The sequence below is a fragment of the Manis javanica genome, chromosome 3 (assembly GCF_040802235.1).
Source record: "Manis javanica isolate MJ-LG chromosome 3, MJ_LKY, whole genome shotgun sequence".
In the NCBI taxonomy this organism is placed as follows: domain Eukaryota; kingdom Metazoa; phylum Chordata; class Mammalia; order Pholidota; family Manidae; genus Manis; species Manis javanica.
In genome coordinates this window covers 4,165,459-4,184,639 of record NC_133158.1, presented here as the reverse complement: position 1 = coordinate 4,184,639, position 19,181 = coordinate 4,165,459, and the positions used below count along the sequence as shown (strand labels likewise).

At 55.6% G+C, this 19,181-nt stretch overlaps 1 protein-coding gene across 14 annotated transcripts in view; it reads right to left on the bottom strand.

Annotated features, from left to right (window-relative positions):
* The window catches only part of CACNA1D (calcium voltage-gated channel subunit alpha1 D), a 254,841-nt gene that overhangs the window by 13,201 nt on the left and 222,459 nt on the right, over nt 1-19,181 (bottom strand). For 11 of the 14 annotated variants that reach the window (XM_073230715.1, XM_073230720.1, XM_073230721.1 and 8 more), the window contains 8 exons: nt 18,825-18,890; nt 17,090-17,181; nt 16,045-16,204; nt 15,344-15,471; nt 15,129-15,225; nt 14,634-14,736; nt 13,302-13,403; nt 8,432-8,562 (listed from right to left, as the gene is read on the bottom strand). In XM_073230715.1, coding sequence (XP_073086816.1) covers nt 8,432-8,562; nt 13,302-13,403; nt 14,634-14,736; nt 15,129-15,225; nt 15,344-15,471; nt 16,045-16,204; nt 17,090-17,181; nt 18,825-18,890 — 879 coding nt within the window. The remainder of the gene's footprint in view (nt 1-8,431; nt 8,563-13,301; nt 13,404-14,633; nt 14,737-15,128; nt 15,226-15,343; nt 15,472-16,044; nt 16,205-17,089; nt 17,182-18,824; nt 18,891-19,181) is intronic. The other 3 variants (XR_012128885.1, XR_012128884.1, XR_012128886.1) reach the window with 1 other exon arrangement.

Genomic DNA, 19,181 nt, shown 5'->3' with positions numbered 1-19,181 from the left:
CTTGCTCATTGACAAGCCGCCCTACCTCCCCCGCACACACACTTGCACACATGTCCCACATGGGCACACCCCTTCTTTTGTTGTTTGCTCCCGGGGGGCCATGACAGTGTGGCCTTTGTGTCCATTACCAACAGTCCTTGAATTCTATATAAAGGCCTTGAACACAAGACCCCATGAGTCATCCGCCCTCACGGAAAAGTCAGTTGCCGCGTCACCACAGACATGTCCCTTGGGGCTGCACTCAGGAGAACACATGGAGGTCATTCCCACCAGTTTGAAAGATAAAGTGTTAAAAAGAAATGACCTAGTGATCTCTGACTTTTCCCCACGAACGATCTGACAGTATGTGAGCGGCCCTGACTCCTGGTTTCAGTGTGAACACCAGAGTCGCAGAAATTCCTGCCAGTCTCCTGATAACAGAATGTTACTTAAGATTTGGGCTCAGCCGAAGCCACAGACCCTGGCTTCCATCCCGACGGCAGCCCAGTACCTGCTTCATGCGCTCACATACCTCGTCCCACTACCTCCCAGGCGGGCCAAGGGTACTCCTGTTGGGTTAAGGGAACTGCCCCGACCAGCAGAGGCTCAGCCAGGGCTCCTGGACCCCCAGGCCTGGGGTCCGCACGACGCACGCTGAGCTGGCCCACCTCCACCACCGCCGAGAGTATCCTTGGGTCCACGGGAAACAGAGCTGGGATCCCGTCTCAAGCCGAGCGCTCGCTCGTGGCTGCAACTGTGCACGACTGAGATGCCACCTGATCAAGGTTAACTTTCTTTACTAGTGTCGCTACGTGGATATGGAAATGACAACTGGTCACAGGGTGCTCAGCACCGCCCTCATCTCTGCTGTGCTGTCCCCAAGGAGCTGAGAGCTTTAAAAACACCGTCCCTATCAGCACCCCTCGGACCGTGGCTCCTGCAGATGTATGCGGGCAGGCAGACCAGCCGGCGGCTCCAGGTCAGGGGGGCAGGTTGGGACAGGGAGGGGCCTGGGAAGGAGAGAAGGGCTCCAGGTGGGAAGGTGCTGTTCAGAAGGTCTGTTACTGTGGAGGTGATAAAATGGCTCCACACCCTCTCCTCTGGGGGCATTGAGACCATTGCCCTGCAGCGGCAGGTCTCACAGTGTGGTCCAGGGGCCCTGGGGCTCCCCGAGACACATTCAGGGCTCCAGTGATTTGCAGAATGAGGCAAGGGTGTCTCTGCCCTGTCCCCTCCTCCTCCCGGGGGGAGCACACAGCTACGTGGTGCGCGAGGACAGCATCTCTCTGGCATCTTTGTGCTTGTGTGTTCTGTGTTTTTAAAATGTCTCGGTTTTAATTTCTAATTAAAGGAAATATTTATACACAGGGCCCCCAATGATCTTTAGGAGCAAATATGGGTCCTGGCACCAAAAGGCCTGAGAGCTGCTGACATTCCGTCCTCAGCAAAGGCCACCTCTTCCTCAGGTGCCAGGCCCCCCCATCACGGAATCCTGTGACCCCGCCAACCTGGCTCCACTGGGGTGGCACATGGCCTCCCGTGGCCTCTCCGAGTGGCCTCCGGTGCTTTGTAACGGGTTCCTCACTGTGCCCCAGAGGGATGTGTCCTCGACCCCTGACCCCGAAGAGCGGCCCCAGCACCAGCACGCCTCTCGGATGGGCCAGGGAGGGGTCACACGGGTGCCCGCCCGGCCCTGGGACGGGCCACAGGGGCCGGCGAGCTCGTGGGCGACTACCACGTGGCACGCGGGCCTCCTGAGGGGCTGGCTGGGAGCCACTCAGAAGCACACTACAGTGATTAAGGCCTTTTGCTCCCAGACAATATAACTTGTCTTAACTTCTTCTCGGGGCTCCCACCTTCTCCAAGACTTGAAAGTAACAATCACTATTCTTAGAGGCGAAAGACCTCTGCCTCTCAGAGAATCCCATACCAGAGCAATCCTATGGATTCATTTAATTTTTAATTGGGTCACAGCACAGTGTCAGCTCCTTAAAGAGAGCCTGATGGTCATCCTTACGCCCTTACATCTGCTTCGGCACCACGGGTACCGGCCTGCACGGGGCCCCCCACCCAGGAGTTGCAGAGTGTAGCACCATGGACTCGGGTGTGGGTACCCAGTTTGCTGGGGGGTACCTGGAGGCTCTGAGACAATAAACTTGTGTCGGCTCCTCTAACTTCTCTACATTTAAAGTGATGCTTCTGCCAAGGCCTTTAGGAGACAGGACAGAGGTGTCTGCAGGGGGAGAGCATCCCCACCTTCTTTGGGGAAGCCCTGTTTCCCTTTCAGGATCTCTGGCTGTTTTCACAAACCAGCCTTGGCTACCCACTGCAGCCATGGCCACAAGGAACAAGACTTCTGTTCTGCTGAAACCATTCACTCAGTCCCATCTACAAAGGGACCGTTTTCCAGTTTCTACTGACTTGGAAGGCCTACAGAGACAGGCGTGTGGGAACACCAGCCACGCAGGCCGCTCGGACTGCTCTCCTGACGCTTCGGCACATGGAGACCCTTGTCTGGAAGACGGCCAGTCACCCTGGCCCTCCAACATGGGGTGACACACATGCACTGACCTTCGCTGCTAATAAACCTGGCACCCAGGGAGCCCAGGCAGAGGGATCATTGCATGGCGGGTTAGCTGCTCACCCGTGCCTCCCGGGCTGACCTGCTTCCCTTTCAGGGATGATACGCCACATTCTCAGTAGCTGGTATATCCCAGGCACTCTCCAGTCGGGGAGGAAGCCCCAGAGGCCCCAGCAATGCCAGCATTAGCCCTTCAGGCGCTAGATCAGAGGGCCTGGGATGGTGGCAGGGGCTGAGGAGACAGGTGCTGGGGGCCACAGCTGCTGCCTAGCAGCTACAGTCATGCTCCACAGGGGGGAAGGGCGGGGGGGGGGTTCTGCCACAGCAGGGGGCTGGCCGCAGCCCCACCCCCACGCCGCCACCCTTGGTGCTGCGCCAAGTCACACCTGGTCTCGGGCCCCTTGGGCTCTGCTGTGACAGCCCCTCAACCCACTGTGAGCTCCTAGACTTCGGACAGTCTGCACACGTGGGAGCAGAGTTGGGGGCCAGGCCGCTTCCATACTAAGTTCAGAGAGTCCACTTAAGCCCAGGCAGGTCAGGCCACTTGCCAGCATGAACCGCCGGGGCCAAAGAGCAAAGGTCACAGCACAAAAGGCAAAACGGGAACGAACTCAAGGCTGGGAGGGACCCTGTCGGTCATGCACTGGAAGGGCCTGTAGGACTTCCTCTGGGCACTGCCTGCCTCCCAGGGACACTGCCCCCCTCTGCCGGACCAGGGAGGAGAGGCCAGGAGCGGGCCTTCTCCACACATGCCGGCTCCCCTCACTCCCACACACGCACACACGAGGCCTCCCGTCTGCACGACCACAGCAGCAGAAGGGGCTTAGAAGCCTTCTTTTCTTCAGACATTTCAGAAATTTCAAGTTTTTGCACTAAAATTCCTTTTGAATAATGATTTTAAAACTCAGATTGGCTCCCATGGGTACCTTGGGCTCAGCATCAGGTGTACAGGCTCCTCAGCCAGTGCTTGGATGGGCTGAGCCGTCGCGGAGCAGCTGCCCAGGCGACACCTGCTGTTGGCAGACGTACAGCCACGCTGTCGAGGTGCATCCGTTTACATCTCCCTGCCCTTCCTTGCCTCTTAAACAGGGGCGAAAGCTCTTTCTCAAGGGATAACTACCATATGGCATAGAACAGAGAGCAAAGAAAAACAGGAATTTCTGAAAGTTCTGGTAGTAAACAGGCATACGATATTATTATTGTTGTAGTCTTAATAATAAGCGATTATGCGTTCAAAGTGCTTTACAATCACTTAGCTATTCCTCACAACAGCCCTGTGAGGTAGGTCGACATTATTACCCCCATTTTACAGATGGGGAAACTGAGGCACAGAGAGGTTAAGTGTCTTGCCCACGGTCACACAGCAAGTGGGTGCTGGAGCTGGGACTAGAACCCAGGCTCCCTGACTCCCAGTGTCCTGGGAACTAGACCACGCTGCTTCCAAAGAGGCACCCCAGCCTGGCTTCGAGCAACGAATAAACACGGACAATGTCAGATGAGGTTTGGGGGTGGCGGCGTCTCCCGTGGACATGTTAAAGTGGAACCTGAGGTGTGGCCTGGTGGGTCTGGCATGCGGGTGTGTGTGCTGGGTAAGTGGCCGCCGCCCACCGCGCTCTGAGCTGGGTCACTGCCGAGAGCCGAGGCCAGGCCGGACTGGCGTGTGGGAGGAGTCACCAGCGCGGCGCCAGGGGGCCTGCGGTCTACGGGCGTTCGGGCAAACTGGGGGCGCAGGGCTGTGGCGCGGAGTCAGCTGCCCCCTGGGCAGCTCTGCTTAGTCTGCTTGTGACTGGCCAGCGTCAGGAAGCTGTGTTCATTTCATGTCTCCTTCGCTCTCTCTCTCTCCCCCTTTCTCTGGGTCTCTGCTCGGAAGGGACACTGTTAAGCCTCGCACGTCCCTTTTCATGAAAATGGCCACACAAGCAGCATCTGAGACAGGAGGCCAGGGCCCGCTTCCACCTTCTGGAGGAGGGCTTTGCTGGGAAGGGGGCTCCCTGGGGCCTCGCATCTGCCTTTTCCTGCATTTCTTCCGAAATGCTGTTTCTGGAGAAATAAGCCCACTTGAGACTTTTCCCTTTCAAGGCCTTAGCCGCACACGCCTTCCGACTAAGGAGCTTTGGTGCTGCAGCTCAGGCTGAAAACTCTAAAGCATCCGTTCAAGCATCTGAAACAAACGAATCAGCCAGTGAAATCTCATCTATCAGCATCTGTTCTCCAGATTAAAAAAGAAAAAGAAAAAGGTGGGGGGGTGCCTTTTTATGGCTTTAGATAGGATCATGCTTTAAAAAAAGAAAAAAATCTTGCTACGTTTTAGACTACGGTGCCGAGAGAGCAGTGCCTGGTGATCCACAGGTTGACTGTCTGCAGCAGATCCCCCTTTCCTCCGCCTTTCTGCCCTGAGCCGCCCTAAGGGGGCCGCATCCCGGCGCATCAGGGCCTAAGAGTCCTTTGATTTTGCACACCACCCACCTTTCCACTTGATGCCTACGTTACCATCTGCTAGCAGGGGAACGGGCTTTAACAGCATGAAATTTAACAACCTAATTCTTTACTAGCTGGAAAGAATGGTCTCTTTCTTAAACCCAACTTTAAACAGGTCAAAAAGACAACCCGTGTGAAGTCTCCCTGTCATTAGCATGGGCAGGCTCCCACCTGGCAGGAGTAGGGGACAAAGTCTCCACAATTTTCATTAAAGTATCTTTTGCAAAAAGGAAATCCTTCCGTGTAGAAAGAAAAAGAAATGAACAGAACTTTTCCCCCTTTCGGGTCTTTGTTTGCTCTGATCTATGAGACCCTGGAGAGCTTCACGTCTGGTTCTTGCACAGAAGTCCTCCCCTGGGGGCCTGACAGGCATTGCTGTTTGCTGGGAAGGGGCCTGAGCATTTCTGCAGCTGCAGAGCTGTGTGCCCATCTCTTGGCACCTCGTGGAGACGTGCAGGGCACTCGGATGCAGCAATAATGGATGAAGAGCAAATGCTGAGTCAAACTAAAGTGACCATGGCATGTAGGGGATGCGCGAGGAAGGCAGGCCTGATGCAGCTTCTCTGCGTCCCTCTGCGGAGGGCTGGAGAGAAGGCTGGCTTTCGTGATGAGGATGGATGATGGATGGAGACTGCACACTCATTCAGACCGCAGGGGCCAGAGGACACGGGTGCTGAGCTCCTGCCCACACGGGGTTCAGGAGCTCCCCAAGCCACTGTCTTCCTGCAACCATTCTGCACAGAGGGAGACCAGACAGGCCCCGGGCTGAAACCCGTAGTGTGGCCGCGTGCCTGAGCGCCGCCCCCAGGGCAGAGGCGGCGGCCACACCGATAGGCTGCTCTGTGCCGTACGAGCACGCGCAGGCCTGGGTCCCGCCTTCTGTGCTCACACCATCATGCCCACACTCCACTTTCCATGAGCAAGCGCTCTGTCCCCGTGGGGTGGCCAGCAGGAGCAGCGACTCATCCCCCCTCTCAGCAGGCCATGCCCACCCTGAGGGCTCCCGCAAGGATGTGAGCACGCGTCTCATGCCCGTCCCATGCGATCCCGTGTCCCTAACTGCTATGCCATCACACAACATTCCATCACGCAGGAAGGAATGGCCTCCTTGTGCTAATGAACGTAGAGTGACAGGTCACATCGAAAGCCATTTCTAGAGCAGAGGAAGCCAAAAATGGAATTAGAATTATCCTTTAAGGAGACAAAAGGGTTCTATTTTTGATGTTTGCTTCAGAATCAAATGCATTTCAGAATGTCACGATTATGAACACAACTTAATTTTCTAGATTGTGCACTCAACCTGAGTTACAGTCATAGCCTCAGCTCCCAGGGGGCCGTGTGAAAAGGTGTTATTATCCTATAACTGGAAATATTTGAATCTCACTAAGGAAATGAAGTTCTTTCTATAAACAACAAAATGACTAAACGCGTAGGAGGAAAACGTTACTGTAACACAATGGAATGGAGTCTTTCAGTCCATGACTTACAAATGCAGCTTTAGCATCATCTGAACCTTTGACTTGAAAGCTCAGTAAAGCCCATCCATGAAATGTGGTTGTTAAGTCCGCAGCATGTCTTGTTTTTCAGGTTTTAAAACATCAGAACGCTGTGTGCAGCCACCAGAGCACTAAAGCCACCTGATGCCCAGCAGGTAGAACTCTGCATCCAGGGGATCACCATGCTTGCCTTCCACAGAAAGCACAAGGGGCTCAGACCACAGAGCTACCTTGGGCGCTGTCAATTACGGAACAGCCGTCCGTACAAGACCATGTTTCCCCCTCCAGAAAAGGCATCAAATTCCACCGACCCCACAACTGGAATCCAAGCATCCAAGCACAGCCAGCAGGTGCCTGCACAGAGGGCGCCTGGCCTCTGAAATGGGGCCAGCCACGTCGGGGAAGAGCCTTCAGGAACACATTAATCACCCCGCTCCTTGCACCCAACTTGGCCACGCTGCCACCGAGAATGGCTGGGCTCTTCAAATTGGCAAACACGCCCTTTCACTCTGCTCGTCTCTCAGTGTCTGTGTGACCCACCATCAGAAGAGCCATCGCTCTGGCCGGCTGGGTGGGCTGGAAGTGGGAGAGCTGTGCTCACAGACCCCACGGCCTGCGGCAGCCCCACCAGGCGTGGCGGCAGAGATGACAGACTAGGTGTGTCCTCGGCCTACCCGGCGCCCACCTGCCCACCCTGCAGGGTCTGGGCAGAGCTGGCGACTCCTTGTGGATCACATGGTTGCCGTCATGCCAGTCGCTGTCGCCGACTGCCACACCCCAGGCATTGCACCCATGGTCTGTCATTCCCTGGCATCCGTGTCCACAGTCTCTCCCACAGCGAAGTCACAGACAAGCCTTCCCTTCACCGTCACCTTGAACACAAGCCCTCGCTGGGCATCCGTCCCCCGAAAAAAGCCGAGGGCTTGTTCCACACTGAACCTTACCAGTTCCTACAAGGCCCGATTTAAGACACATGGTGAAAACAGGGACACAGATGTATGTTTAGAGCAAATAAATTAAAATGGGGAAAAATCTCTGACTCGTCCTCACTGCACATAAAGCCCTTCAGCAGCAGAGACGGGGCTTCTGACTGGACACAGTGGCTGCTGCCAACCTGCCAGCCTGTGGCTCCCTTTATCTAGGTCTTGGAGTCCTTTCCTCATTCCTTCTTCACCAGCACCTATGCTCACAAACCCATTCCTGGGCCCCTTTGCCTCCAGGTCTCCATTGTGAGCCTGCCCCCTGGGTCTACTGCCCACCCCAGAGCTCTGGGCTCACCTAGGGTCCTACAGCCTGGAAGCACGGCCCGGGTTGGAACCCGAGCACCCGCACGCTGGGAGCCAGGCTGGGGCCGGGGACCACAGGCTGCCCGGTGTGAGAGAGCAGCATGTGCACAGCACAGCTAACGGCCATCAGGCGACAACGCACAGACAGACACCGCCCACACGCACCACGCACATGCACGCACAGGCACGCACACAGGTGATGGATGTTCCTGGAATGGACCGCAGACCAACGAGCAGTGGGGTAAGGAACAAACAGAAAGAAAACAAAGCGCTTGCGTTCCGATGGGGGAAGCTCTGTGCCGGGTGGCAGCGGCCACGTCCGTGCCGGGCCAGGGGCGCCTGTTTGGAGGGCGCTGCCTTGGAGAAGCCTGCAGGGGTTGGGGTGTGGGCAGCGCGCGCTGTCCTGGGGGCCCGGCCACGACACAGCGCAGTGGAGGGAGCACTTACCTCGTGGCCCAGAATGGCTAGTCCGCCTTTTGGGGAGGGTGCAGTATCTCGGTTTAAAACAAACTCCTGGCGGGACTGTCAACCAGGAGTGCCAGCTGTCTAGTATTTCAAATAAGCTTGTACAAATCGTTAGTGCAAAGAGAAGAAACAAAATAGCAATTCACCTGGAGGGCAATGGTGGTGTTCTTCGCAGGGTATTTTCCCACCAGTCCTTGTTCTTTCCGCTTCTTGAATTTCCTAAAGTAGTCCTGTATCAGGAAAGTGGCATAGAACTTCCCCACGGTTACCTCATCATCTAAACGGAGAGACCAGACAGAGCTCTCCCGAATCAGCACGTTTGCACCAAGGGCCTGACACTGGCTTCTGGCTGGGGGCAGGGGCAGGGGCAGGAGGGCAGAGCGGAGGGCAAGGAGCTCTCAGCTTATAACACGGGAGACTAAATCTAGCAAAAAGCAAGGTTTTGCAAAGCGGTTAAGGCTCAAAATTAGAGTCAGGTAAGTGAACGGATACTTAGCGTTGCAGAAAACAGTATGTTTGTCATGAGTTTAACAGAGCAGCGTATTAGTAACACTATGAAGTGCTATCTTGGTTATTTACTTAAAATAAAAATTACAGAAAAAAAAATCCCTTTGTGGGTCATATTTTCACCCCTGAGCATGGGGATTTGCATGTGTAATCACCACGAACACCAAGGGCAGTTAACCATCCAAATCCCAGTGCCGAGGTAAAGATAGAGACCCCAGAAAGGTGACAGACAAGCTCGGAAGAAGAGGGAGAGGTCAGAAAAGTGGCTGCAAACCCAGATGTTTATGTGCCGATAGCCTTCATCTACCATGTCTTGGTCTGTAATTTAGAAACAGCTTGTTCTGGGCACTGCGGGTGTCAGCTCCCGCCAGCTGCAGAGCCGTGCTGACTTATTTCTGCTTTGTTCAGAAACAGCCCCCACATGGGTCGCCCAAGAGCTGGACCTCTACCGAGCATGGTGAAGCTGATGCATGAAGCAGAATAGAGGCTCTGGCTGTCTCCTGTAAACCACCTTGGCAGTGCGAGTGGGCCCACAGGTCTCCCAAGGGTGCCCGCCCCAGGTCTGCGGTGTGCCGAGGGCTCCTGTAGGAAATCCGAAGGCCTCTTTAGCAGCCCACCCCCCAGGGCTGTGCTGGGGCCGGGGGCTGCTGACCCTGACTGGCAGAGGCTGGGGGGGAGAAAGGCTGTGCTGGGCCACAGGCTTTGGGACAGCTCAGCTTTGGGCGAGGCCGCCCTCCCTAGAGTTACCTGCTGACCCGGGCAAGGGGCCCAACCTCCCTGGGCCTGCATTGTTCTCATCTGGAGACAGGGCTATGCCTCTTTGTGGAGCTGGGAGTGCGGTGGGAGACAAGGCACGGAAAGCACTCGGCCCCCTGTCCGGCGGGGCCGGGGGGCCCAGAGTTGAGCTATCAGAGCCACTGTTATCTTACAACCAACGGTAGTGGCATCTGTTGAGATGGATCGTAGAGCGGGAGTGGTTGGGGGCCGCTGGGACCCCCTGAATTCACTAACGGACCCTGGGTGGGGTTCATTTAGTGTCTGCCTGGTACCTCTGGGCCACTCTGGGCACCTCTCCAAACTTCCCTGGCAGGGGCTACTTTGTTACTGTGTGAGATGTGCCTTGGGGCAGCCGGCTTCGGGAAGAATGTTGCATTTTTTCTAAACCCACAGTGAGCCAGTTCTGGAGTGACATGGGGGCCACTGAGCAAGCAAGGCTTTGTGTCCCCCATCGGTCTCAGGCTGGTCTAGGCAACCTAAGATGTACTGTCGGTACTTAAGGAGGTGGGAGGTAAACAGAGGCCACTTGGTCTTGATAGCTCAGCCCTGTTCTGCTCTCAAACTGCTCACCTCCTTGCCCGGGGTGCGTCTGGAATACCAGTTCCAGCGACCCCTACTGTAGGGCACCCACGGTGCCAGGCCCTGGGTCACAGGACTTCCAAGAGGGCTCAGGGCCTCTTCACACAACTCCGGGGTGGGGGCCTGCTCACCTCTCTGACAGGCGGGGAGAAGCCAAACAGCCAGGGCACTGCACCCCCAAGACTGGCTCGTCTCCTCCTCTGCGCCTCCCCTGACGGATGGCCCAGCGGTGCCACAGGACCATTTGCTCCTTTGGGGACCCCCTCCTAGACTACAAGTCTATCTACGGGGCTGAATGCAAGAGGTGGACTGGCTGCAGACAGAGAAGCCACGGGAACCGCCCCACCCCCACTGGGTCATGGGCACCCCCTGCTTTGAGCCTCCTCTGTGGGCTCCCAGAAACAACACAGATCCACAATCCACCCCGAGCTGTGCCTGGTCCCTGTCTCCCTGCAGCCTGGACTGCACGAGCCTGGAGGGGCCCAGGGGGCCCTGCAGGAGGCAGCATGCTCGGAGCAGAGCGCTGACTGTGCTTCCACCCGGGGGACGGCTCCAAGGGGCTGGCGGGCCAGCCTGGGACTCCGCAGGGCCAATTCAAGGACGGCGTGGTATCCCCTGAGGTCCAGGAAGAGCCCCTGCCCTCGCAGGTTATGAATGAAGAAGGAGTGGGTGTGGTAATGCTGTCTGAGCTCAGGACCCGGGAGAAAGAGATGGGGTCGGCTCTCTAGTGCGAGAAGGCTGGAGAGCGCAGGGAGGATGGGCAAAACTCAGAGATGGGAAGCGAGGCGGCTCAGCCTGATGACCAGTGGACCCGAGCACACAGGAAAGGCCAGGTGCCCCGTGGCAGCCCGTGTGCGGCTCGCCAGCAAGCCCACTATGACCTGGGACGCCTCCCACCTCACGTGAGCTACAAAGCCTCCGAAGACGGGCAGCCACCCTGCTTCACCTGATCTGCACGGGGCCCCCCCAGGGGTCAGTTCCCATGCCAGGAGTGGCTGGCCTGGCTCAGGCTGCTCTGACCAGACTCCATTAGCCCCCCGGCCTTGGGGGGCTACCCATTTGCTGGCCCAGAGGGGCATACAGACACCCATCTCTAAGTGGGCCACGATGTGGGCAAGGCTACTGGAAAATAAAAGAAGGGCAAAGAGACAGGTGGTCAGCGCAGATGCTAAAACCCTGGCGGCAGCCCCTTCAGGCTGTTCACGGAGGCCGGAAGGTCACTCACTGCCTTTTGAACTTACATGGCAGCAGCCCTTGGCTGAGACTAAGCCTGGATAAGCACTGTGCTAGGTCCTCACAGTGACGTGGAACTTCCAGAACATTCCCTCTCCTGCTAAGACCCCATTCCCCTCTTAGGTTTCAAGGTGCCTTTCTGCCCTCTGGAACAGATTATAGATGAACACTTGTCATCCTAAACCTATCTTTGTAAAGAAATACAGAGAAAGGGCCAGGTCCTTCCTGGACCAAGAAAGCAGAAGAATATTTAGCCTCTATCAAACGTTCTAGTCAAGCTAATCACGGATCCACTTTTCAGAGAAGGGAACTTAGATCATGAGGGAAATTCTGGACTTTTTTTCTGGTAAAATTAAACGAAGCAAAGTTTCACAGGAGCTTGACCCCAGAGAGTGTCCCCAGGATGGGTACCGTGTGTCAGTGAGCCCGGTCTGTGACGAAGGTGGCCCTTCAGGGGAGGTGTGAGGGGGAGCTTGGGGGACGGGGCCCGGCCACGGGAGGTTTACTGGGACCGCACAGCCGCTGTTCTGAAGCACACATCTGTTGTTCAAGAAACATTGTAGGGGAATACAGTTGGAAAGAGATAACTCTATTCCATGCCACCACCCTAAAACAGAATTGCTTCAGAATATTCTGAAAGACTGAGAGCTGAAAGGAATGGAGGCTGCAGGAAAAGCTCAAGCACACCGTTACAACAATTTAAAAGAGCGACTGATCTAAGCCATGCAGGCACGTGGCGCAGAGCTGCAGAGGGAGAGAATGGAAACCAGAGTCGTTTTAAATGTGCAGCATCAGTTCCCCAGGGGAAAGCCAGGGCTCCCTACGGGGCGGCTTTGTTCCTTTGCTCTTCATTGGGGGTTCGTTTTGTTTGTGCTTTCCCTTCACCACTTCTTCATGAGCCATCTGCCCCTGCACTGAGCTGGCAGCCATGCCATCTGCAGGAGACAAGAGCTCGCTTGCACTGCTCCTCGCTTCCTGCTGTGGAGCAGAGGCAGCCAGCGTGCCACTCTCTCTGTCCCTGATAGCCAGATGTAGTCACCTCCTCAGAGGGAGAGGCCTCGGCCCCCGTCCTAGCCCAGGGTTTCAGAGTCGGCTTCCAGCCCTGAGCCAGACCGATCCTGCAGGCTGCAGGAGGGGTGACCCTCTCCCAGTTCGGCTGGTTACAAAACCCACCGAAGGCTCGCAATGCGCCCGGGGCTAGGGAGGACTCGAAGGCTGGGCACGGTGGCACGGAGGCAACAGATCCTGCACTTTTAAAACGTGAAAATAAAACAGTCACAGAACAACCACCTCAACTGCTAAGGCCACGTGTACTTAAACAGAAACAGAGAAACGGTATACATATTATATATATATGGGTGTGCGTTATATATATATATAAATCTGAAAAACGCTTAGTCAGTTATTTTGGGATAAGCAAAATGAAATAAGCATGCCTGTTAGTTCTGTCTGTAAATTCTAGATATAGGGGCATTTGGGGTCATTGTGGTGGTAAATTCGGTCTTGAGAACATTTCAAAAATGCCATTTTTCTGAAAGCTATTGGTTTTTTTTTTTTTACGACACTTTTCAACATTCTGTTGAAGGATAAAAGGAAACCAGTTTTAAATGTTTCGTTTTGCATGAAACTAATACAGGGTTTTGTGTTGAGACAGCAAGCTTTTTATGGCAGCTCCTGCACCGAGGAAGCCCTGCTCAGCCATCTGGGTCTGGGGTTTCCTTCCCACTGAAGCCTCTCCTCTGTCTCGAGCCTTCTCCCTATCAGCCCAGGTAACCGCACCAAGTGGCCGGGAGGCCTGCTTTGGCTGTTGGCCTCAATGCCCTGACACCTAAGCATCCTGGCAACGCTCTGGGCTCGCTGGAGACCTTCATCACAGCCAAAGCGCTGGCCGAGAACCACGAGGAAAGAGATCACACTGACCACCAGCTGGAGGGACGACTTGGTCGAGAAGTTTCATGCTGGTTTTCTTCCAGATTTTCTTTATCACAGCTCGGAGCTCTTCATTCGCCTGTTCCAGGTTCCCTGGGTTCAGAGAGCGAGAGGGGAGACATGCCTGGCTTCTTTCCCACAGCTCCGCCTCTGCTCTCACCGTGGCTGCTTCTCCCCAGCCTGGCCAGCTTGGGGCTCAGCCCTCAGAGGGGGTCGCCCTCCCCCAGGCTCCCCAGCCAGGGTACTGGCACTTCCTGTACCAGCAAACAGCTCTCAGGCCTTCCTGTGGGCAGCGCTCTGCCGTGGACACGACGGTGTTCGATCCCGGATCCCAGGCCCATCACCCCCTAACCCTGCACCACCCTCACAGCCAGCACCTGCTCCCGGCCCAGAATGTCTCCTACTCCTTCGCTGCCTGTTCCATATTCTGCCTCCAGCCTTGAAGATCCGGACTAAACTTCACCCGAATAAGACTCTCTCAATTCCTGGAGTGTCCTTGTCAGTACTGCGGAGACTTGGTCTTTTGTTATATGGGCCAACAGGTCAGGACAAAGGCCGCTGGTCCTCTGCCCGGCTCAGTGATGCGGGCAGGGCCAGGCACAGGTGCGCACACCGCAAGGGGTGTGTGGTAGCTGGAAGAAACGGCCCTGCTGGAGAGATTCGCCCTGAGCCCTGCGGCCACGCACAAAGAGCTGTGCACTGTGTCCCTCGCGTTCCGCCGGCCCTGCGTCCCTCTCCTCCACCAAGTGCATCCCTCCTGGTCACTCCTCAACCTGCTGCAATCTGCTTTCCAGTCCACCTCTTAAGTCACCACCAAGCCCACCCCAGCGGCCATGCTCCAGGGCTGCTCTACCAGCGCCGGCATGGTCTCTGCCAGGCAGGGGCTGGTCCCGACAGTATTTCCCAAATGCCAACCCGGTGCCAGCACTGCAAAGGGGTCTCTGCAGACAATGCCTCTCCGCCTCAGGACTTCATCTCCCTTTAATAGAGAGACTATAGCACCAGACCTCAAAACCCCTCCCTGCAGGGCACACATGGTAAGAGACTCTGGAGAGAGCTCCTGTCTCTGGCCTGCTCTGCCACCTATTTCTCCTTCTCTGTGGCAAGCAGTAGCACGCTCACCTCCAGACTTCCTGGGACAAGTGAAGCATAAAGGGAGGAGAGGAGCTGAGGAAGGCAAGGGAAGCCAGCTGGCCCAGCATGATCTCACTGCATGCAGGGCCCTCCTCAGGCGCCCCCCTTTGACAAGAAAAGGCCCCAAGGGGAGGACACAGTCTCGACACTGTCCCTCTTATGCCCTGTCCTGCTTCTGGGAACACTCACCTTCCGTCTTGATTTTAAGCGCTGTGCGGACCAGAGCAAACAAAGTTGCATTGAACATGACGGTCCCGTCACTGTTGAGAGGCATGTTCATGGCGACTAGTCTCTGTGAACGGGAAGAAGAGCTTCTCACCAGAATGCAGACAGCGGGGGACAGCACGTCCCTTTGCAGCACGTGTTCGCTGCCGTCCCTCATCCCTGTGCAGCCCTGCCCCGTGTCAGGCCCTCTGCGCCTTTTCTGCAGTGTCCTTCCTGCTCTGACAAACTCCTACTTCTCTCCTGTGGGACCTGGAGCAGACGGCACCTCCCGCTGCAGCCGCCCAATGACCTAACTCCCTTCCTCTTATTATTGGCCAACAGGGTGTCTTGTCAAAACCTGAGGCTCCCCAGGACAGGCCCACGTATCCGCCTCTCCCGCCCCAGTGTGGCTGGAAGGCTTGTTGAAGGAAGCAGAGTCCCTGCAAGAGAGGCTGTCGGACATGCAAACAGGGGGCTCACCTTACAGGCTACTCTGTGCGGACATAATTTCCCAAACCCCAGGGGAGGCTGGATGCGGCGGAGCAGCGTGACCACGTCCAGGTGCTTGATCCTTCCCCTGGACACGAAGTACAGCATGAGGGCCGGGCAGCGTCCAGGCCCTCCCGCCTCCCATGGTCACGGCCAGCGTTCCAGCCACAGCCCGCACAAGCCACATGGAATCCCTTTCAACCTACTTTGCCTCAGGGTCATATTCTGACCATATTCTTTTGAATTCATCTAAATGGTGAGGCCCCAGAATTGACCAGTCCCGGGTCAGATAATCAAAATTGTCCATGATGACCGCCACGAACAGGTTGATGATCTGTGAAGGCAAGTCAGAAGGAGGAAGTGTCAGCTGTCCTGGCCGGGCTTGGTGAGACCCCCGTACGTGCTTCCTGATCATAAGGGTCACGCAGCATTTGAACCCACTTCCCCAAGAGAGACTGTGAAGACTTTCCTTCTGGAGAACATTTCAGAAAAAGGCAGGCTTCTGGCTTCCCAAAGTGGCTTTGGTTTGGTCCAGGGGAGGGCAGGGGACATGTTACGTGTTATCTGGTCTTGTGGCTCACACTGCAGTTTCACAATTTCACTGCCACCGAATACTCACACCCTGACGTCACTGCTAAGTGTGCTGGCCTGGAAATTTTTAAGAAGGAACCAGCAGCCCCGAGAAGCTGGGGGATGAGGCCCCAGGCCTGTTAGTGAGCATGAGGCCCCTGCTCAGAACAAAGGTGCTAGTAACAGGCCAATGGCAAAACCCTCCACCTGCCGAATGGAGCCCAGAGGGCTCGTCAGCAAACACCCCCAGCGATTTGACGGGCACCATCGCTGGTCTGAATCCCGGAGGCCACACAAATATCTGCGAATTCGGAGGGCAGCTACTCCGATCATTTACCAGAAAGGCGCAGAGCATGTAAAAACTGATGAAGTAAACAATGGCGAAGTTGCTCCCACACGTGTGCTCCTCCCCGGGGTTGTGATCAGACTCGGGGTCACACAGCTTCCCGGGGAGGCAGGCCAGCATGATCTCCTGCCAGGCCTCCCCCGTTGCACACCTTTTCAGATTAAGAAAAGAAAGGGTGTTAGTGGAGGAAGAAGGGAGTCGAGGCTTTGACCTTTAAGACTTCTTTTTTTAATTTTTAAGAAAAAAATTCAAGTAGAGCAAGGCCTAAGTAATTTGGGGGAAAGCCAGTGTGAACAAGTGACAATTCTTAAGCTGAAATTCCCACTCATTTTCAAATGGAACTTATCTAAGAGGAGGCTCTGCTAAAACCATGATTTGTAACAATCATGTGATACAAATATATCGATTCCTTTTGCAAAAATGAATATTTTTGTGTCTTTCCTTTCTTAACCACCTTAACAATTTAAAATGACTGTGGTTTTTTAAATGAGGACCTAACATTTAACCACTTGATTAGGTCCCCGTTCAACTTTGTTGAAAGCAAAGAATTGGAAAACACCTAACTGGCAAATGACTTGCTATCCAGTCACTATAGTCATTAGAAATGACTAGTTTGTTTTCTAGAAAGTCCTCTCACTTTGAGGTGCCTTGTTCACAAAGTCCATGAGCTGGGTTTAAAAACAATGCCGTAACACTGGGAGGTGCACCTCTTACGGCTGCCCACTGGCTGCTGCATGTCCATGTTCCCGGCTGTGTCGGAGTGCATGCTGCCATGCATAAGCATCTATCCTACAATTTTCCTAGTGGCCTCAGCAGACCGACTCACTCCCAAGAGGAGAAACCTTCACCCGGCCACAGCCACAGTTTCAACAGTGCAGCTAAGGCTCTCTGTGCCTGCCTGGCATGCTAGTGTCTCCATTTAAGAACACCAACAGTACAGAAGCTCCCCACGAGTGCCTGGGGAGGGCCGCGCTGCTCCAGAACACCCGGCCTCCGTCTCGCGGAGCCCAGAGGGAGGCCGCGCCACAGACCTCACCTGAACAGCAGCAACACTGCCTGCGGAAAGGTCTGGAAGTTGTTATTCCTGTTGATCTGGTTGTTGTCTCTCATAGCAACCTTCCCAAACATCTAGTGAAGACACATTAGGGAAAAAAGAACAGATTTTTGTCATACAAAAACAAACCCATATTGTTTTTGTTTTCATACAAAAACAAACTGCATATTGAACTCAGAACTAACTCAGGTTTGATCAAACGCTGCTAGGCTGTTTCACGGGCCAGCGTGTCGTTCACCGAAAACGTATGCTGGCACGGTGCTAAGCCCTGGGAACATGGCACTGAAGTCAGGCATGTCCTCCCTGAGGGAGTTCCCACACTGGGTGGGCGGAGGAGGGGCGTGGACACAAAGGTCACCAGACAGACAGCCCCTCCTGATGGGAGCTGGGATGACCCAGGCAGACAGGGAAGCACGTGACAGGCTCACATATCTGAGGCTGGGAGCTGGGGTCCCAGAGGGCCTCTGGGGGAGTGACATTTAAGCCTGGAACTAAAGGAAAAGTAGAAGCCATGCAGGTGACAGGGAGGGTGAGAGGTGTCCCAGGCAGAGTGATGGCAGCCTGCAAAGGAGCTGAGGTGACACCATACGGGTGCTGCAGGAAACGAAACGTGAGCTGCAGACAAAAGGCCAGGCTGCAGGCAGTCAGGGGGGAGGCCAGTGGGCACAGAGGGTGGGCAGGCTTTACTGCAATGGCAAGGCCAGGTAAGGGACAACTCCTTGTGGGAGCAGTAGGCGCAGAGCCACACTTCTGAGGAGGCTGATGCCTGGCAAGCCCCCGAGTGGATCGGAGGCGGCACACGCAAGGCAGCTTCTGAGACGGCTGTGGTCTTGCAGGAGACTGGGGTGCACAGGACCCTTCAGGGCACACAGCATCACATGCTGGCCTACAGGGCTCGGGTATGCTGGCTCCTGGGTCCTAACTCCCAGCAAGATGCCTAGCGTAAGACTAGCAAATGCTTCCATGCCCTCGGAATACAAAAGCAAGCACGACCATTCTGTCTCTGGAAGCCTCCCGCCTCTTCCACGCTCACGTTGCCCCCGTATCAGCAGGAGGCATGTGAACCAGCAGAGGGCACCCAGGGAGGGCCAGGCGGGGCTGCGCTCCATGCCTGCTCCGCCTGGGGGCTCTGCCCAGCCCCTCTCTGAGTCAGGGCTCGGTGGTTAGGAACGCCCAATCCCTTTCCCCACTCCAGGAGGAGCTCAGGGACACAGAAAGATGGGCGCTCTGGAGGCAGGGTGACGGCTCCAGCTCCCCCTTCCCCATATATCCATGTGTGAAGTGAGTCTCTTGGTTACAAAACATAATTTTTCAGAATATGAACAGACTTTTGCATCACTAAGTATCCTCTTGACATCCCCACAGAAAACAGCACAATATGGCTTCTTTCAGGATGGCCTTTCCTGTTACTAAAGTCAGCTATGGGTTTTCTCATTCCACGGACCCGCCCCCAAGGTGGGGTGAAGAGCTCCACTCAGGCCAGCCTTCCTCGGCACGTTCCAGCCTCTCCTTGCTCCTCTGAGCCTGGCACCCCCCCAAGCACGGGCTCCCGCCCAGGGAGCCACGTCTGTCTCATCTCCACATCCCTTCAGCAGCCGCAGCGGCTGGCCGAAAAACCACGAGCTGCTCTTTCCATTCCGCAGGACCAGGGTACATCCTGCCACAGGTTTGGGGCTACCCGGCACAGGCGCCCAGGGGAAGGGTGGCTGGGGCTTACCTGCATGCCGATAACCGCATAGATGAAGAACAGCATGGCTATGAGGAGGGCGACGTACGGGAGCGCCTGGGAGGGAAGACACCAGCTCAGCACTGGCCTCTTGTCCCAGCGGCAGCCGGGCACAGACCACCGACCCCTGGGGGCCTCTTCCTTGCAGCAAGGACTCCTGGTTGATTTACCCAAGTCACACACCGTCAGTCTGTCCCTCCCAACATCTCATATTCTCTACCCACTTAGCCAGCCATGTGACCTGTGACCCCTAGATCACAGTGGTCATGTAGAAGGAATCTGGGTCCCCCACAACAGGGGACACTCCCTGACTTACGTGTGACTTTCAAAGGTGAACAGAGACGTCAC